This window comes from Clarias gariepinus, chromosome 23 (assembly GCF_024256425.1).
Source record: "Clarias gariepinus isolate MV-2021 ecotype Netherlands chromosome 23, CGAR_prim_01v2, whole genome shotgun sequence".
Classification (NCBI taxonomy): domain Eukaryota; kingdom Metazoa; phylum Chordata; class Actinopteri; order Siluriformes; family Clariidae; genus Clarias; species Clarias gariepinus.
In genome coordinates, this window is record NC_071122.1 from 11,557,806 (window position 1) to 11,579,901 (window position 22,096).

Below are 22,096 nucleotides of genomic sequence, written 5' to 3' on the forward strand. Positions count from 1 at the left end.
CACTACAATAATCCATCCTAGAGTTAACACAAGCAAGAACTAGCATTTGTTCCTCATGTGGTGACATTATATTTTTTATCTTAGCATAGTTTTTTTATCTAAGATGAAAGAAGGCTATCTTAGAAATATTATGCATCAATATTACAGTGCATCGCATGAAAGAGAGAAATGCCATCCAGCATCACTGTGTGATCAGGAAGTCTACTTCTAGCTGCATGTGGTCCTAGTACATGTATTCCCGTCTTGTCAAAATTAAATAGAAGTAAGTTAATATGCATCTAATGTCTAATGTTCTTAACATATTTCTCATCTTAATTAAGGCTGTTGTCATCAACACACAGCATAACACACAATATATTATTAGAAAAAACCTACAATATAAGTTTCCCCATCAATCTTATGTAATCATATAAAAGTTTCACCAAAGGACAGCCACCAACCAGCTACTATATTGGTGTTTTCTCAGACATATTGCATAACAGGCAGTTCATTTCATTTGTTTTAGCAGTTTCTCATCAGGATGTACCAACAAGCATGATATCGTCTTATGAATGTTTTATTCCCACCAACACTGACTTCTTTATTTAGTTTCACTGCAAAGGAGACTGTCCTTAGTTTGCCTTTCTTGCCTAAATAAAAAGTTAATAAAACATAATAAATTTAAATGCCCAATTAGGATTTGCTGCAACTGGCAGGAAGATTTGAGTACAGCAAAAACAGATGGCTTGTAATAACAGTGCATCCCGTAAAATATGCAATGGTTACATTTACGATGTTAGTAAAACTCATCATGGGCTTCAGGCTTAAGTTGCAGTACAACATTAAAACAATCATATGGCACAGCATTCCATTTACATTTATTTATTTATTTGGTTAATATTTTTATTTTATGAAGTGAGGTTCAATGTAAGCACTGAGCTGTGAAGTTAAGAGTTAAAGACTTTGTTTGCTGCCACTTTCAACCACTGACTTACAGATTCATTTTCTGCTGTTGTGGATTGTTCCATATGTATACCCGAGTGATTTTATAACTAAAGCGCCTTTCATACATACCGGAGTTCCATAAAAAATCGTGTAGATTCTGGCAAGAAAATTGTCATTCCATCATGGCTGTACAGATTTAAGGGGAACTTTGACATGAACAATGAGTTCTCATCCAGGAACGAGGGAAGGTGAGAAGTGCTTGATGAGAAGAGCTTGGTGGGACCATGACGAGCATGTCCCATGGCCCCTAGTGGGCATTCTCACAAACGCTCTACCTGATCTCACCAGCTCTCTCCTGGACTATATAGACCACACCCCAGTGCTTTCCTTGTCCTCCTCAATCCTACTAAACTGCTTTAATAACTTTTGTTTACTTTCCAAATAAAAATTTCGCCATCTTTGCATCCACAAGATCCGTGAGAAATAGAAAGCCCTGCAACTCTGGGCAGTGCTTGGAGTGCCACAGAGGGGAGTCTATGAGTGTGAGGAGAACGGTACAAGAGAAATCTATTTTGTCTCATGAAAAGTCTTCGGAAAGAATTGACGTGCGATTGAAGAGAGGCTTGGAGAGCTTGAAGAGACCCATACAAGGGCTTACGTGTGCAATTTTCTCGCCAAAATCACTCTTGGCGAGATTTCTCATCAGACATCCGGATGTATGAAAGGGAACTAAGAACTGCTGCTGTAATTCTAAAAGCTTTATACCGGTGCCTATTAAAGGGATGTCTAATACACTGAAACATCTAACTGAACATCCTCTCATCTCACTTACTTGGCACCTCTGCCAAATTCCTAAATTCAAATGTCTAAATCCACATCCGGATTTCTGTGAAGTTGCTTGAAGACAGTGTCTATTGTTACATAGTGTTTATTGATTTTTCTTTTTTTTATTCTTGCATATTTTTTCACATATTTCTATAATTTTCTTCTGATTTTGTAGAACTGCTTTGCCAAAATGACAATTGTCCTGGAAAAAAGCAACCATGAACAACACAAGTGTCGGTCACTATTATCTCATCAGCCAGAGGCATCTGTAACTGCCTGCCAATCAGTTTTCAATCTAGGAAGCTTTTCCTCTAGTGCTATGATTCAGGTCCGATTTTAATCATATGTTTGGAGGTAAAAACACCTAGTTTTAGCTAATTTTCACCAAACCTGTTAACAACCTTTAATTTTAATCCAACAAAATGTCAAATGAATAAATAATTTAAAAAATAATTAAAAAGGCTTTGCAAACTCCCTTCTACTCACAATATCTAGGATAGAACAGGTCTTTAGAAAATTTAGTTACTAGTAAAATCATCTAGCTGTTTCCAGATACGCTTCAAGACGCCAAGATACTTAAAATCGCCTTCGCCTGTATAATTTCAGACATGCTTCTTTAGAAGAAAACAAAGATGTTTTTGCTCAAAGGCCAACGGAAAAAAACAAAACAAAAAAAACACCACCCCTGGCCAGTTCATTAAGTTCAGCATCGCTGATATAAAACCCAGCATTTTAATACAGAACCTGCTTATTAAATTAGTTTGTTCGGAATGCTGAGGTAAACCACGGTGTGCTTAAACTGATTGCACTTTGGCATTTTACATAACAGATTATATTAAAGGGATAACACGATGTGACATAAATAAGAGACTTATCCAAAACCTCAGCATATCAAACCGAATGGGATGTTGGGACGTTTGTTCATTATGTGGAGCCCGAAGAGCATAAACCACAAACCATCTAGTAATTTTGGATATCGTGGGTAGAAACATGAGCACAACAAAACAGTAAATCTACAAACCTGACCTATGAGATCTGGGAAGAGTGGAATTTCAAGATAACATGTACTGGGTATATAATTAGTATGTCTATATATAAACATGATGTGTGGATGAAATATCTCATTCTGATAAAAGTATATGATTTTTAAGTGTCTGTAGAATGGCAACACATTATTGTAGGCTTAATATTTCACAGGAACAATAAATGACTGCTGGCTCATGTGCTCTAAAGTTTCAGCAAGGCTCTCCCTCACTCTCGGGCTGCATGCTTCCCGTGTAGTTTAATAATAAGCAACATTAAAAAGCTGGGGCTGGGAAACCCAGGACTGCTACGGAAGCAGAAGCCTGGTTATCAGTCTGCATTGTTTTTGAATCTGCTGAGGGTCTTTCAGCATTGAAAAATCATTTGCCTACTTTTACCTGTTCTGCAAGGCATGGATTTTAAATTAATTTCAGGACAATTTATTGCGGATGATCTAACTCATGAAAAAAAGAACGTCTTTTTAAGGGACGTCATGCACGTGCACAAAATTTGCTATGTGATCATGACCAGCTGACATGTCTACATGTATACAAAGTAAGGGAAAATTCTAGTTGTGTATTTTATCTTTATACTATCATGTCATATTTATACAATGCTAGCAGAGAGAGGCCCATCAGAATGCTTCAACTTGGTGCCAAGCAAGCAGATGTCACCAGATGGTTTGGAGTTGCCAGAAATACCATTTCCAGGCTGTGGAACAGATTCCAAACAACTGGTTCCACTGCTGAGTGCTCAAGGTCTGGAAGGCTAAACATGACAATGCCAAAACAAGACAGACTAATTTGATGGTGTCATTTGAGAAATTGTACGGAAAGTCCTGCCACTACTCCAGGGTTTGCACACAATAAATGATCAGACTGTTCAATGACTGTTTGGCTGCAGTCACACTTGCTGAACATGAAAGAAGAAGGCCATATCATTAACCAATGTTATCTCTACTGTACATCATTATAAGCATTATCAGCATGTTTAATTTCTGGTGTTAATGGGGACACAGCTTTTTGTATTGAATCAAACTTACTGTATCTTTATTTGACAAAAATACTTTTTGTAAGAAATGTGTACTGTATGTGCAACATTTCTTTTATCCATGACTATATCATGAATGTGCATAAAATATGACTTGTGGTTGCTTCTCTAAATAAACCCTGTTTTACCTGGGCATTGAGTTGTGGTTCTTCTACAGTATATTCCCTCCATTTTTCACTAAGGTATATAATGTTGCTCCATGTGATTTTTACCATTTTTTTTTTTACAGCCAAACCATGATTCTAGACCATCTACTCCCAGATTTGTTTTAACTCATCCATCATGATGCTGTTGCCTGATCAAATGTTGAGCCATGTTCCCAATTCTGAAAACAGGTTCATTTAATTCATACTGAAAACATTTGCCACTTTAATTGCATGCAGGTCAATTGGTAACCCATGGTAACTGGTTGCACCAGACCTGATTAAATGTTCCCTAGTAACAAGGGTAAATACCTGTGCAATAACAGTTTTTACCTGAAAATAATTAAGCTAAAGTATACAGATTTTTGTAGCTTTATGACATCATGTATAATCCCAACTAAGTCAATTTCAGATTGTAATCCTAAAAAACATGGAAAAGCTAAAAAAGGGTAATATTTATGCAAGAGTGTTGTAATATATCCAACACAGCTAAGGCCACAAATTATTTGTATTTCCTATCTGTACTGGAATCCATCAACACAGTGAAGATACTGAACATCTCCTTGGTTTCTAATCTAAGACACTGTTATTTAGGAGAAAACTGTAATTGTGAACAACTGTAATTTTCAACTGTAATTTTCGCAAAAAGCAGCTTTATATAATCAAAAGAAATTATGTAAGTTTGTATGAAATGTGAATTATTAGATCGTCCCTCATGAGCAAGCCGAGAGTGACAATGGCAAAAAAAACCTCCCTGAAATGGCAATAAGAAGAAATCTTGTGAGTAACCAGACTGAACAGGGAACCCATCCTAATTTGGGTGATAATAGATAACAGGGATTGATCTGCAGTCATACTATGTCTTAGAAGGCTGGAGGTTCAATATAACCTCCATATAAAAGTATCAGCTGCCAGGGAAATTTCAACCATATAACTGTTCCTTCTATGCCTGCTTACACAAGTATTTCTATGACAAGCAAAAGCATACTTTATTTAACATTTTTTGTGAGGATGTTCAGTATTTTTTGATAAGCATCTGTGTACTGTCTAAACATTCTGAGTGCATTTAAATTTTCTTATACTGGAAATCTTCAGGACTGAATACTTCTCCATAAGACAAGCCCCGTTTGAACCATAATCATACCATTTGAGGCCTGGCTTTACCCCACAGAGTATATTTTTATGCATCACACTAATTCCAGAAATGCAGTACTTAAATTTAAATGTATTACTTTATCAAAGGAATTCTAAAACAGAAGTTACAGTATATTTGGGCTTTACATTTTAGTGCATTAACAATTTTTCATATAAATTTTACATGTTATTATAAATATTTGACTATTTTACATTGGTCTAGTGGTTCATAGTTGCGTAGCACATCCAACGTGGAGGGTTCGATTCCCGCCTCAGGTGCACAAAGTTTGCTGGTTACACTAATTGGCATTTCTAAATTGTATATACTGTGTGTTTGAGTAAGTGTGTGTGTGTGTGTGTGTGTGTGTGTGTGTGTGTGCTTCTGTGCCGTGCATTGGACTGGCTTTATGTCCAGGGTGTACCCCACCAAGTGCCCTGAGTCCTCTAGGATAGGCTCCAGGCCTACCATGACCCCTTACAGGATAAGTGATATAGAGAACTTTAGAGCTTGTATAGCAACAGATATTTGTTTCTTCAATACTAATTCTACCCCCAACATCAACGCCACCGCCACCTTTGACTAATGGTAAATAATTAGTAACGTAGTAACCCAGTGTAAGGATCTACTCAATTATGGACACTTAAGCACTTTTGTAAGCCACTTCGGATAAGAGCGTCTGCCAAATGCCTAATTGTAAATGTAAGTGAAAGTTTTGTAAAAAAATAGTATGGACTCAACAGGAAATCAACTGTTACTTTTATATGAGACATATTCTGAGAATGTTCCATGGGATGCTGGAACATTGTGGAACATTTTGGAACATTCTAGAACATTATAGTACATTATAAAAACACTTTATGTGAACTATGACACTAGACAAATTGTAATTGTATTGTACACTGTCTGTTGCACACAATAAGATTCCATCCAGTTACCTTTAACTTAGATTAGAGAACAGAATGTGGTGGCTAGTTCATATTAACATGATTCCTTATATTTCCAGAACCATGCTATTTCAATTAGAGCTTTGGAATATGTCCATGCCATGAGGAAAGAAAAACTCCACTGATGGGATAACCTGGTTATTTAGTACTTCCAGGTCATCAGCTGACTATTTTGCATTTATGGCTTGTACAGTGGCCACTGTGCATGATGGGTGCATCACTTCATTCCCTTTCCATTTGTTCCACAGTGCAGTCTGTTTGCTCCATAACAAAAGTTTAAGCCCTTTTTAATGATTCTCACCATCATGTGGCCACACAGTCCCAATCCTATGAGCTCTCATTACATTGTGTGTGTATATGCAAATGCTCTTACTTTTACTATTAAACTATGTTTTTTACTTCTGATTTTTTTTAACCATGCAACTTCACAGAGTGTTTAAGTGATCTGCATTCTTGTTTTTTTTTTTTCAACCAAATTTTCAACTTTCACAAAGTTGATGACTCAGCAATATCCTTCTAGATTTTGCTAATGTTTTAAACAGTTTTCAATCCAGTTCCAGTAATTTCAAATACATCATTGTATACTTTTCTTAATGCAGCCTAAAATTTTTACCCATCTGAAATGGTGACTTTTTTGACCAGGCAGTTTACATTATTACTGAAAGAAATGGTTCCCATGAACTTTTAACACGTGGAACAACTGATGCTCGAAAATCAGAAGAGATGCAATCTTTCTGTGGGAACTGTACCCACAATCATTCATCAACATCACTTGCACATTACAAGTACTCGGCTAGAGGTTATGCTACAGTACATCTCCATGCAGTCCTGACTTTGCTCAAAGCCATTTCCACTTTAAAAGATATCATTGTTAAAACTCCTACACTGTAAAAAAAATCCCGTAGATTTTACGGAAAAAAACTGGCAGCTGGGGTTACCAGAACAATTCCGTAAAATATACAGCAAAACAGTAATTGCTTTTACTGCATAACATGTATTTTTTACAGTTTAAACCAGTATGGGGACCTATCCCAGGAGACTTAGGGCACAAGGCAGTGTACACCATGGTCAAGGTGCCACAGGGCACAGGATCTATCACAGGGCACACACACTGCATGTCTTTGGACTGTAAGAGGAAACCCACCAAGCACAGGGACAACATAGATACAATGGGGCAAAAAAGTATTTAGTCAGCCACCAATTGTGCAAGTTCTCCCACTTAAAAAGATGAGAGAGGCCTGTAATTTTATCAGTAATTATACCTCAACTATGAGAGACAAAATAAGTAAAAAAAAAACAAACTTAAAAACACATTGTAGGATTTTTAAAGAATTTATTTGCAAATTACAGTGGAAAATAAGTATTTGGTCAATGACAAAATTTCATCTTAATACTTTGTAATATACCCTTTGTTGGCAATGACAGAGGTCAATTGTTTTCTGTAAGTCTTCACAAGGTTTTTACATACTTTTGCTGGTAATTTGGCCCATTCCTGTTGATGTTTTGGGGCTGTTGCTGGGCAACACAGACTTTCAACTCCCTCCAAAGATTTTCTATGGGGTTGAGATCTGGAGACAACTCCAGATCTCAACCCCAAGATGGGGTTGAGGCTCGGCCACTCCAGGACCTTGAAATGAAAGAAGCCACTTCTTCGCTGCCCGGGCGGAGTGTTTGGGATCACTGTCATGCTGAAAGACCCAGCCACATCTCATTTTCAATGCCCTTGCTGATGGAAGGAGGTTTTCACTCAAAATCTCACGATACATGGCCCCATTCATTGTTTCCTCTACACGGATCAGTCGTCCTGGTCCCTTTGCAGAAAAACAGCCCCAAAGCATGATGTTTCCACCACCATGCTTCACAGTAATTGCAATTGGGCATTCCTTCTCCTCCAAACGCGAAGTTCTATTTTGATTTCATCTGACCATATGACATTCTCCCAATCCTCTTCTGGATCATTCAAATGATCTCTAGCAAACTTCAGACGGGCCTGAACATGTACTGTCTTAAGCAGGGGGACACGTCTGGCACTGTAGAATATGAGTCCCTGGCGGCGCAGTGTGTTACTGATGGTAACCTTTGTTACTTTGGTCCCAGCTCTTTGCAGGTCATTCATTAGGTCCCCCCGTGTGGTTCTTGGATTTTTGCTCACAGTTAAGGTTGTGGACAGGTGTCTTTTATATTGATAACAGATGCCATTAATACAGGTAAGGAGTGGAGGATAGAGGAGCATCTTTCTAAGTGGGAGAACTTGCACAATTGGTAGCTGACTAAATATTTTTTGCACCACGGTAAATGAACTCACACCAAAAACACAGATCTTAGGTGGAAATCGAAACCTCAACCCTGGAGGTGCGAGGCCACAGTGCTAACCACTACAGCACTGTGCTGTCCATTTAGGGATTTATGTTATAAAATAAATATTTACAAATTGTTTACTTACCTTCTATATCATGTTATTTTAACAGTATACACTTGGACCTTGAACACCAGATGGTACATTCCAAGACAATTCATCAAACTAAAATTTGTTAGAGTGGCACCTGTCAATGGGCGGGATAAATTCGATAGAAAGCAGTCAGTCAGTCATCAAAGCTGATGTGTTGAAAGCAGGAAAAATGGCCAAGGATCTAAGTGTTGTTCACAAGGGCTAAATTGTGATGTTTAGACAATTTAGAGCATCTGCAAAACGGTTCCTGGTATGCAGTGGTGAGTACCTACTGAAGGACAACCAGCGAACTCCCGACAAGGTCATGGGTACCCAAGGCTCATTTACACATGGGGAGTAAAGCCTAGCCCATCTGGTTCTGGCTGCAGAAGAGCAAATGCAGCTCAAATAGCAGAAAGGTGTCAAAACACACCTTTTTTTTTTCTTTTACATCTTGTGAATGATCCAAGTGTGTTTATGTGTGGCTTGGGATGCACCAGGATGCACTATGAGGAGAACACAAGTTGGCAGAGGTAGTGTCATGCACTGAGAAAGGTTCTGCTGGGAAACCTTAGGAGCTGCCAAGTTACTTTGACATGTACTACTTATCTAAACATTGTTGCAGACCAAGTACATCTTCTTTCAGCAGGATAATGTGCTTCAACACACTGCACAAATCAATCATGAATGGTTTGAAGAACATCACAAAGAGTTCAAGACATGTTCAAGATATGGCCTCCAAATTCCCTAGATCTATATCCAATCATGCATCTTCGATGTGCTGGACAGAGACCAACTACTTTAAAACTTACAGCACTGAGTCCATGTCAGCCTTGTCAGAGCTGTTTTGGTAGCAAAAGAGGCACCTACGCAATATTAAGCTGGTGGTTTTGATGTTACAGTATGGCTGATCACTAAAAGTTAATGTTTTCTGTACTTATCACTCCTTATACTTTTATCTGAGGCAGTTTTTTTTTTTTTTTTTTTCAAAGTTGGGTTTCGGTTTGCAGTGGAATCTCTGTCTGCCTTTCATGAATGAAACACAAAACACAAGAATTCCTTGCTACAATGAAAAACAGGCAAAAAAATCTGCACATCATGTGCTTAGGACAAATATTTGCACACGCCTGGCAACTTGGTTGATCTTTTATGTGTTATACAATTAAAGTGGAACAGTGCCATGTAACAAATACTGGCTTGTCTGCATGGTGGAAAACTTAAACAATGAGTCATTTCTGCATCATGTCTGCAGGTGAGAAACAGGCAAAAAAATATCTATAAAATGATGACACAAAGGGACATTTAACATCTGTGACATAACCAGCATTAAACTGAAAATTTTAGTACCGATGCAGCTCACTCAATTTCACATTTTATCCAAGCATGGTTAAATTAAATAAAAAAAATTTATATATATATATATATATATATATATATATATAGTATACATTTATATATCTGAGTACCAGTACTATGCAATGACAAAGTTGTATCCATCTATACTGCACTCTCGTAGCACACACTTACTGAATGTGGCCAACACCAAAGGACCACCTCTGACCGGATGTTTTTTGGGTGGCGGAGTGATAACATAGTAGGATTATGTAATTCTGGTGCAAGTCTAGCATTTGATGGAGTTTGTAAACATCTAAATGGCACCGCTGTGCTGAGCATAGTTCACTATTTAGGGAGCTACAGGATATTTTTATTGGCAGAAAAGAGTTCTGCTACTGTACTCTTTCAGCTACTGAAGCACAATTTGCTAAAAAAAATATTTCTCACTGTGATAGGAAGGTGTTCCCGCACTGACCACTGTCCCCTGCTGAAAGCTCCTACAATAGGCACGTGAACATCAGAATTGTTATGTTCACTGGTAAGGACAGTCTGATGCTCTGGGTAATGTTTTGCTAAAAAGCCATGGGTGCTGGTATGCAACACTTAGCAAAAATAGTTGCTGATTAAGAAATCCCTGATGGCAATGGCCTTCCAGTGACCCTGTCACACTGCAAAATCATTTAGGAATGTTTTGAGGAACATGACAAAGTTCATATACAACAATAGTGTTGTATTGGCCTCCAAATTCCTTCAAAGAATCTCAATCTGATTGAGCATCTTTGACATGTGTTGGAGTAACAAGTCAGATCCATGAAGGCCCCACCTTGCAATGTACAGGACTTTAAGGACACCTCTGTATGATGTGATCTATCTGTGAGCCTGATAGCAAATCACACCTTCAGAGGTCTTGTGAAGTCCATGCCTTGATGGGTCATTGTTGTTTTGGTGACACAAGGGGGACCTAAACAATATTAGGCAGGTGATTGTATTATGGCTGATCAGTATACTGTATGTGTATAGTTACAATTTCTCACAGTTTAACAGATTTAACATCTGTAACAATCAGCATTAAACTGAAATTTTAGTATTGATGCAGTTCACTCAATTTCGCGTTTTATCCAAACAGTTTATAATTACAATTATCACATTTGATACTTTTCAGATTGAATGTGTTATTTACTTAAATAACATCTACCTCTGGGATTTGTTTTTCTTTAACTTGAGGAATCCTTTTTATAGATTTTGTGTCTTCCATTACAGACCTCTCAGGGGCAATCTCACATTCATCTTTTCTGAATCTCATCTATATCTGGTTGAAACCAGAAACATGCCAGATGTATATATAGGCTGTGGGAAATCCAAAAGGACACTGGTTGAATAAAAGTACACCACCACACTCAAAAAATCCTTTGTGATGGGAAATGAGCTCAAGTTTCTGTTTTAAAGGAATATACTAATACACTTTTTCCAATCCAATAATTTTCAACATAAAAAAAGTCATGCAAAAGTTTCGGGAAACTCTAAACTAGCAGCCTAAAGGCATCAGATAATGTTCAAAAACATCTTTATTAAGCAGTGTGAACTTAAAGAGGCTTAAAACTGAAGCCTGTGCAAAGGTAGACTTCCAGGAACAGGGCTGGTATAAATTAGTGTTTTTAGTACATGAACCATGCTTATTGTTGTTTGTTTTTTCCTGCTTTCCACCCATTACCTAACTAACACAAGTACAGGGTAGAGCAAGGCAGGAAATAACATGCGCTACACATGAGCACTCTGAGGGAACACACTGGCAAACAGAAGCACAGTACTGCAAAAATCCTTAATGGTGGAACGGAAACTGTAATTTGATGTGGAGGTGGCGCCACATTCTGGCCACTACTGTAATACAAAGCAAAAACAGCTTTTATACTGATTACTGTATACATCATAATCACACTAGCACAATTACATCAGAAATTACTGTTTTATTGAATATGAAGCACAGATGGAGAAAAATCCTTAATAGCTTCAAGTGGCTAACTGAAACATACAATTGAATTAGCATGTAACATTAACTTCTGCAACATTTTTCAACTAAAGATACAAAAACATTACAAATCAGTTGTTGGAAGAAAGAAAAAATCCAATATCCATAATTTACAGTCCAAATGTCTTTTGTTCAGAACTTATCCAACTCTCAGTGGCGGAGCGACTAGCACGACTCCGTCTCCACGGACAAACAACATAGGAATGTTCCTCTTCGTTGACTGCAGAAACATGACATTTAAAAAAAAAATTAATAACCAAATATAAACAGAGGGCATTGACAAAAAAAAACCTTGAACTCTTGAAACTTAAATTATCAAACTCGATAATTTTCTCAGAAAGATAATGTTTATGAGCAATGAGCTCTGAACAAGCGCTCAAATATTTAGTCTGTAATAAACAAGCTGACAAGTGTAGCTTAAAAAAAAGGTCTATGGATATACAAGAGAGATCAAGTAGAATTGGTATTCCAGTGTAATGTCTAGCTTGGTTAGAAACAGCTCATGACTGAGTGTTACACTCTTTTTATACAAAGATTTATAAATGATTCATTAATATCAAATTGTACATCAAATATTTTATCTAAAAACCAAGCTTTAAGAAACACTTTGTTGATCAACACTTACAAATATTTGTAAAAGGTTAGATCAAAGTATGAATTCCTTAAAAATATACCACAGCTTTTGCTAAAAATACTTGAGCTTAATGCTTTATCCACTTCTTCTAAGTTTATGGATGGTGGAACGGTGCATTATCACCACCTACTGGACAAAAGTGTGAGAGTATAAGGCTGGCAATTAATGTATCGATGAATAAAAAGCATTTTAATATTTATCAAATATATTTGGTAGTTTTGTAACCTGGAAGAAATTTTAAAAAATCTAAAAAGTATTAAATTTTTTTATAAAAAAAAAAAAAAAAAACCACAAATGAGTAAAAAAAAAAAAAAAAGTCTGTGGTATATTTAATGAATTTGACATTTTTGGACTATTTAACAGATACATGGTGCCACTGAATCGAATCTCACTCTGCCACAAAATCAAAACAACAGAACAATGTGTTTAGTTGCTCGAATGACAGCCCACAGTAAGTGCAACAGTTTCAGTATAATAAATTACTGCTGGAGCTGTAAGTTTATATGTAATGAATAAAGACAAGCTAGTGAAACAGAGAAATAGACCAGTGCTTTTACAATACCCATCAGCACTTTTGGAATATTGCTTGTCCAATCAAATCAGTGAGCCAGAACTGAGTGTTGTACAGTAATTTCTATCTTGACATTATATTAAAAGTATAATTTACAACACTGAGTGATCCAAAAGTCTGCGAACATAAGGGATTTTTTTTCCAAGATCCCCTGATCTAAGCCCACAGGCTTTTTTTTTTTTCTTTTTTGTTTTAACCTGTGGGGGTTAAAAAGGTCATTTGAAGACCTTGGTGTACCAGGAAAATAAAAAAGTGAAGACGTCATTTATAACCAACAAGTTTTTAATTTTGTAAGTAGGATTAAAATGATCCCCCCCAAAATAAATCATTTGACAAGCTACATTTAAAATGAACCAGAAAAAAAAAAAAAAAACAAGACCATGGGATTTAAACAAGATATTCTTCAAATATTAGTCTCATGTGTTGATATGAGTTAACAGTGATTTAAAGCTTGGCATGGCCACAGAATATTTTCCCTTTTTAAATTGGGCCACAGGCTTAAGTTTGGGAATGGCCACTGTAGAGAGCGCCTTGTAAATAAAGTTACATATTGCTAAAGTGTCTGTTTCCCCTATGTAAAGACTTTTTCCAACATATCGCATTCACAGATTTTAGTATTTTTTTTTTTACACGTCTTTTATGAAACAGAGAACTGTGCCTGGAACAAGAGTGTTCATATTATAGAGACGTCCCAAACTTGAGACCGTACTTTGAAAGCACCCTTGGACCAACACTGGGGACAAATGTATCTGTGTCCCGGATCCATTAATGTTAAAATAAATGTACTGATGGGCTAAAAATTATGATGAAGTCCCTTTCTCCATTACTATATTCTTTTGTTGTTGTCAGTCACATATCAAACTAAACATTTTGCTGATTCTTGTCCCCCTACATTTCTAAATACCCATTACAAGCAAACATCTTACACACACATGCAGCTCACCTTGTAAATTTCCTCATACGTCTCCTCATCAATCTCCACTGTCGTCACCGTCTCCTCCACATCCCCAAGAATCATGTTCAAATGCTGGTCATAAGCCTAAAGCAGATGTACAAAGCATGAGCTCACTGTATATACACTGTCTAGTGACATTTAAAATCTTATTAAATGTATTTTTCGGTTTAGGTTAACACTTTTCCCATTATTTAGTTTCTTTTCATCTGTGAATATTAGTTTCGCTGCTCATCTATCCGTTTTCTTCAGACGCTTCTTTTTAATTTGTTTGAGAACAATGTTTTTCCCGATGCGGACTCAGTACAATGCCCTTGTAACAATTCAGATCCTCAAGCTAAAAACAGGCCCTTTTCAAGAGAACTTCCTACGCTAATACAGCATCACACTTTGCTGAATACTCCTCGTTCATAAAGAGCATACCCTTGGGGTGAGAACTGATAAACCTTTAAGATTTTTACACCGCTGTCAATCCCATGTGCATATCAAAATTCGAATGCCAATTGACTTACCCAAAAAACATAAAGCAATAATTATTTTTGGATACTTTGACGGCAAACCTCCAACATCTTTCTGTGATACTGTTTTGCCCCAACGCACGTGTGCAAATCGTTTCCGGTACAGTGCTTATTGCGTGCAAAAATATCTTGTGCATATCAGATTTGTCTTCTTGAGCGTTCTCTGGTGCTACGTTACCTACAGTACTAATATCCATAGCATTTTATTCTTTGCTCTCCATTACTGCAGTCTTGCATGGGAACCCTAACACTCAAATAAAAACTATCCAAATAAACAGCGACATATAGATGCACAACTCCTTAAAGGGGTAAACAAGCTCCACCACCCATAAAATCAAAATAAACGTACGACACGTGAAAATGCTCCAATAAATACAAAGATACACTCTGGCGAAACTCTTCAATGGCAGGTCTTGGAGGGTTAAAAAAACAAAACTCTGATAATCTCCATCTTACATGTAGCCTTCCGCGAAGCTCCCTGTCATTCCGCATCTTCACATAAATTCGCTCGTCTAGACTCAACCGAATGAGATCGAGAGGTTCCTCGACCGTGTTTGTGGTCTGTTGCTGAAACACAAATTAAGACACAAAAAAAATTAAGTCAAGCATTATAGCGTTTATACATAGGGTATAAATCAGCAGACCACCAAAGTATATTGACAGCCACCCAAGTATATATATATATATATATATATATATATATATATATATATATATATATATATATATATATACACCATTTTTAAAAATCTGTCCATGAGAGCGATACTATCCCCAATCAATTAAATATTATCTGACAGTTTTCTCTTGTGCTATGGCATCTGTTTATACTGCTATAAGGTGTGAGGAAAAGAGACACAGAGCATCAGAGATCCAACTTACTAACCAGCCCCTCCATCTACCCATATGTTGGTGAAATTTAACTTTCTGCACCAAATATACAGTATTTTAAATTAAATATCCATGATGAAACACACTGGTTTGTTTATTTATTTATGTATTTATCAGATCAGAACTGACCTGAGAAACAGATTAAAAGGGGAGTACCCAACTCCATGTCTGTGAATATTGATAAAATGGACCAGCATCAGAGGCATTACTACGTGTAGGTATTGGACATCATCTTTGGAAAACGAAGGAGATTAAGTGCTCTAACAAACATTGGCAGTGTTTAGTTCTTAATGCATCTTATTCTTCACATATGTAAAAATAGAGGGGAGGGTTTGTAGGTTGGATCATTAAAATGTGAAATTTATAGAATTGTCAAATAGATCAAAATATTGTGTTAAAAGGTCATATGCATTTGTTGGATGCAGTAGACCACTTTTTTGCTATCAGGAAATGCCAACCCTTTCCCCTGGCTACCACTACACGTATATTTCACACTGGTAGGAGACCCTGTAAATATACACACAGGGTTGCCAACTCTGTGAAACAAAAAATAAGGAACAAAGGAATGGGAGACTGGGGAGCAAGTAAGTTTGAAGAAACACCCCTCGTATATTTTTTTCTCATTCTATAGTATATCTAAATAAGCTGTTTGAACTTAAATTTTTTTACTTGAAAGTTAGATATAGCATGCATTTAAAATATAATAATACAATAGTTAATATTTGTTACTCGGTTGGTTTACATTAAGTTTAGTTTTAAAAATAAATCATATTCGCAGTCAGTCACTGATTTTGCTGACTGCACAAAGTTCTGTGTTTTGACTTTAGTGCATATATGGTGCCCTGAGCAAAGGCCATTTCACAAAACACCTTTGCATTTGCCTTAACTTTGCTACACTTATTACATTAAATTATATCCAGTGTTCTGTAAGCTTGGTACAGAAGCAAGGCAACAAGGCAGGTTATACACAAGTCATTTAACGCAAGTTATATTACACAAACCTCACACAGCAAGGCAGGTTAAACAAGTTATCCTCACCTATACTTTACCAAGTAAATAATAGTAAAAAGACATAACAGCTGCATACCTTTCTCTTTTTCTACTTTTCTTTATTCTAAAATGTGACCCTAATGTTTTTAAACATTTTTGGGGAGGTTTCTGTGCTCGGTTTAGAATCATTTATATCGGAGTTGATCGCCTTATATATATATAAAATAAAGGAAGATCTGTGACATCCAACATATTTGTTGGTATGCCTCAGGTTATAATATTGTTTTAGGGATGTGCTAACTTTTTCACTTAACTGCGCACACAACATTTTTAAAAAATGTGTTAAAAAAAAACAAAAAAACAATGCCGTGTAGTTATAATGCATTATTTCAGCTATATTATATACTATTATGGTATTATTTTTGTTATAGTTTGAGCATAACCTCCCCGACCGCCAGTATCGCACTAAATCCCTCCTCCTGCACTGTGATGGGCTAATAAACCTGCCAAGTAAAAGGGATGACCAGTAGGAGTGACTCAGCGGCAAAACTGAAGGCGCGAGGAATTACCAAAGAGGCGGGCTTGTCGCAATACGGGTGGGAGGAGAAGCACAATGCCGTCTCTGCAGCACATTTTAGCCTGCTAACACTGAATCATATGAATTACTGCTTATACCGGTCAACACTTCGCTGTTTTTTGCAGTCTGGAATATCTCTCTCTCTGTCACTATGATATTTATAAGGATTTATAAATAAACAAGAATCAAAGTTTTAACTCCTAAACCACAACAGACTTAAAAGAAAAATGTAGGGAAAATACAAACCTGTTCTACGTCGTCCGCCATTTTTTAAGCGACAGTACCCATAATGCACCGCGCGTACTTAAGGCACGTTCAAACCCCGCGAGATGTCCGCGTGATCGTGCAAAATAATATATAATTGACACATGCGCACAAATGTACGTATTAATATATATTATAGTGGTTGCATTTAAACCTATAGTGACTTTATTTACAAAGTGGTTGTAGTTGCAAATTAGGCCATGTTGCCTAACTTCAAAGTAATGTTCTGCAAAAATAAATTAATAAAATAAGTAATAAAATGCTTACAATTCTTAATAGATACATATTCTAAATAATATAGTGCACATGGAAACAAATGTGTTCTTCCACAACACGAGCCATGCCCGTCTCTTGGTTTACCTTCTAAAAGAAGTCGAATTAAATACACCTACCTGCGTTTAATAAAGCACTTTCAATCAGACTCGAGGTCGAGCCTGTAGTGACGACTGTTGCCAGATCGGATATTTTTTTACACATTATTGGCTTATAAGCGTTTGCAGAGGACGTTCCATAATGAGGTACTGTATCATACATAAATATATATATTTACGCCCTCCAGTGTTTTGGAAGCCCTTAGTTCTGCCGCTGTAGGGGAGTTTTAGTCAAATCCAAGGTTTCATTTTTCCCTTAAAAAACTGATGACTCTGCCTACCATTACCCTTTGACACACTCACAGTATGGCATTAAAGTTGATATTGACGCTGTCTACTGTTGTCATATTATATATGTGACTGTAGTGTGTGGTCAACTCGCTGCTGCTTCTCACGCTGTTCCAATGTTTTGTCAGCCCGTAATTCTGCCTGTTGTATGCACTGTTACATTCAACGAGGAACGCCTGTGCATACACCGCCAACTGCCCAACAAGGATTGATGTTTTATACAGTATATATGTTTTTTTTGTATGACATGTTGTTGGCCAGGGCATGCCACAGCGGAATATTCAGTCCACACAACATTTACATTTAGGCATTTGGCAGACGCTCTTATCCAGAGCGACTTACATTTTTTTTTTTTATCTCATTACAAATCTGAGCAGTTGAGGGTTAAGGGCCTTGCTCAAGGGCCCAACAGTGGCAACTTGGTTGTTGTGGGGTTTGAACCTGGGATCTTCTGAACTGTAGTCCAATGCCTTAACCACTGAGCTATCCCTTGGAAATGGCACTGCGTCCATTGGCTGGAAGGTTTTTTTCACTGGCTGGAAATCAAAACCCAGGCCAACCGAATGGCATGTAAAACACCTACCACTAAGCCACCAGTGCCCATTGACAGTATGACATTATAGTTAATGATAAGGCTGCCTAGTGTAACCTGTGCATACACCGCCAACTGTCCAACAAGGATTGATGTTTTATTGTATATATGTTTTTTTTGTTGTTGTTGTTAAAGGGACACAATACCATATATATTTGTATTTGGTCCAATTCCAATATATTATTTAGCTCAATGTAAGAGACAAAGGATAAAAGGTATTGCAGACTAAATCTAAATTTCAGACTAAATTCTATTTTTAATGTTGTTTGTTTTCAACTAAAGGAAAGCTTTAGACCGCTATATTTATCCTAATTATTAAATGTGCAATTAAACCTTGAAGAAAAATTGAAAAGGAGTGCAATAGTTCAATATCTGGGGACCATGAATAAAGCTTACCAAAGTAGCCAGTGGTGCATGCGATGTTTTGTTTGTTGGAAAAGGGCAACACAGTGGTGGAAGGCACAAGCATGGTGGCCTTGCACATCCAGGGTCTGAGTTCGATTCCTGCCTTGGGGGTCTGCATGACTGGAGTTTGCATGTTTTTCCCCGTGCTTGATGGGTTTTAAAGACCTGCAGATTAAGCTAATTAGTGTTCCAAAATTGCCTGTAGTGTGTGAATATTTACCGAAGGATCCACCACAGTCATAAAATGGAAATAAAAACAGTGGTAATCGCCACTGGCCTCCACAGTCCCTAGTTGGACTACAAGATTACCTGGATCAATGGATTATAAGGATAAGCCTGGTCTCAGTCAAACTTGAACAGCAGAATGGCCACATTGCCCATGTAAAAAGTCAGTCTCACCGTTGTCACCGGGTCAAGCAGCTGCCAAAGTTTCCTCCGACAATGCAGTGCTAGGTAGGGTTGTATATGGTGTCAAGCTTGTTTCTGATGTAGGCAGTAACATCAATCTCAAAGTTATACAACTCTACAGCCTGTATAGCACACTCAACAGCATCCTGCTGCATCTGCACAGTCATGTCAACATTTTGTATTACTCCCTTCATGCCAAGCATACCGAAAAGAGTGAAAAGAAGTTAAAAAGGAAAGGAAGAAGAACAAACATGACTGCTATGATACAGTATTACTGTGCGTGCCCTACAAAAAAAAAAGACGGTTGGTGACAAACTCACACCCTACGGCATTCTGACCGTGTCTTAGGGATTAAATCACCGCCTGCGTCTGGTCACCCATGGCAACAGTGGACGCGGGTTGATGACATATTTTACTGAGCGACAGACGCGTTCTGTGTTTTTTTGCCAAATAATGCTGCTGTAACGAGTTGAATAAAAAAAAAAAAACCTCTACATCGTGTGTTTATTTTTCCACAATCACTCACTCAGTGAACATTTTCCAGTTAGACAAAAGGATACGAGTATTTATATGTATATTCGTCTAGACACGAGTTACAGGAAGTTTTACCATATATAGGGACGGATTACGGACCGGGCCAGCGGGGCCGCTGCCCAGGGGCCCTTGGGGTGCAGGGGGCCCGTGGGGCTCCTAGCTCAAAACAATTTGCAACGCTTATCAACAATGTATTTTCGTTTGTCTATTTTAGAGGGCCTACATTCTTTGATCCTCTGCCTACAAGGACCCCTGACCCTATAGGGAGGGCATTTGGCTGGCAAGGGCCCTTGAATTGTGGTGGTTGTGATTGTGGTGCTGGTGTTGGTGTTAGGGGGGTTAGGGTTAGGGTTACCCTAGGTAACCTTATACCATCGTCAGATTTATACATGTCAACTTGCATCTGGCAAGCTAACGCCCGGCAACCTCTCAACTACATGAGCGCACTTCTCCACAACATTCTGACAGACCACGTGTAAACCTGCTGTTTATCTAAGTTATTGGTTTATTAAATATGACACAGGTGGGTAGTATTTGTGATTTCGCTTACTTTACCATTTCATTCTGTTGGTGTCCTTGAATTTATTTGTTCCTGGCCCTGCGCAAGATATGACTGCCCCCTAGCTACGAGGATGTAATCGTATTCTTCGGGAAAGCTTTAAAGCAACAATTGCAGATCATAACAGGTACATGGCATTTTGGTTGACTTTTATAAACATTTCCATTTCTATTTTGAACTAGCACATTCTGGATAATTCAAACAAATAATGTTTGTTATGATATAATCTGGTTGTGCTACGTTGCTACCTGTCTCTATAAACAGAGATGGGTAACCTGGTGCTAACCTTAACGTGAGGTAATGGCATTAGGCTGTACTGATTATAATTTGAGATCCAACTTACTGTATCAACTTAGCCCACCTTCTTTTCATTTTTTCCAAAGTAAAAAGCGGCAAAAGATAGCTTTCAAAAATAGATTCTGCTTTTACAACACGGTACGCGTACACCACACTAGTTTGGACCCACAAGTGGCAACTAGCCATCCCAGAGAACGTTTTGCCCAGGGCCCCACACAACCCATAATTCGTCCCTGACCATATAAGGAAGCAGGACGCGCAATGAAGGAGTTGTTTTATGGGCATAGAGGCATCGAAAAGTTCACATCATATCAGAGAGCCTGCATGCTAGGTTGTTTTCAGCACTTGAACACATTAACTGCCACTCAGGCAGAGAAATGTGCTCGAGCAGGAAAAACATTCAAACGTGCAGGACAGGGTTAGGAACCTTTACCTTGCCACCCACATACTGTATGGATGTATACAGGTTTTGTGAAAAACTGCATTTCAGAAATACTGTATATTTCAATTATAAATCAGCATTTCTGTAAATTTGATCAGTGCATAAACAGCAGTGGAAACACACTATCAAAAGATTTTGTGCATTTGTTGAACTTTCACCATTTACATTTGAAATGTAAAAATCTAATGGTTGTAGTTAGTAGCAATAATACAGAGTGGCCCCTAATTTCCCAACGTAGAAAAAATAAATCTTTTTTTTTTTTTTTGTAAAAACGTGTTAAAAATGTTAACATGTTTTTTTATGTTTCAAATACTACCTTAAAATGATGCAGAAACCATGGAATGAACAACTGTAACCATGTAGAGCATATTATGTAGAAATCAGATGTAACAATGGAGAGCATATTATATGAAAAAATATATACATTTTGTAAATTAAAATATTTGTTTTTTTTTCTACATGTATAGAATATATATATATATATATATATATATATATATATATATATATATATATATAGAAATGCATGGCCCACCCTGTAGACTGGATCATATTACAATAGTGTTTTTAAATGTTTAACTTCTATAGCAAAATAAGGTTCTTAAATTTTAAACTTTGTTACCTTTATGTTAAACTCTGGAACTCTAATAATGGACTCAACTGATAATAGTCTTTATCAAAGTGCATTTGTCCTCATACATAACTTTACAATAAACATTATTTGTTAAATAAAAAAATTAAAAAAAACCTGACTCTTATTTTAAAAAATAAGCTGTAAGTAAGTGTTATTTCTCATTTAGCCCAACACTGCCATATGGTCCCTTAGTGACTCCATCGCTGTAAAGCGTTACCAGGGTTTCTGAAAGATCTAGCTCGAGCAGGAGAAGATCCAAAAATGTATTAAATTGTACTCGGTTCTCTGTCCACTCAAGTGTAATAAAATACGCGTTTGTCATTTTTTTGTGTTTAT

General features: G+C 37.2%; 1 protein-coding gene across 1 annotated transcript; it reads right to left on the reverse strand.

Moving 5' to 3' along the window:
* Window positions 1-11,756: 11,756 nt before the first annotated feature.
* On the reverse strand, window positions 11,757-17,289 carry lsm3 (LSM3 homolog, U6 small nuclear RNA and mRNA degradation associated). The gene is made up of 4 exons (XM_053484281.1): window positions 17,213-17,289; window positions 14,965-15,075; window positions 13,982-14,077; window positions 11,757-12,053 (listed from the first exon to the last, which is right to left on the reverse strand). Exons 1-4 carry the CDS (start codon window positions 17,231-17,233, stop codon window positions 11,973-11,975), a joined length of 309 nt encoding a protein of 102 aa, XP_053340256.1. The 5' UTR covers window positions 17,234-17,289; the 3' UTR covers window positions 11,757-11,972.
* Between the last annotated feature and the right edge of the window lie 4,807 nt (window positions 17,290-22,096).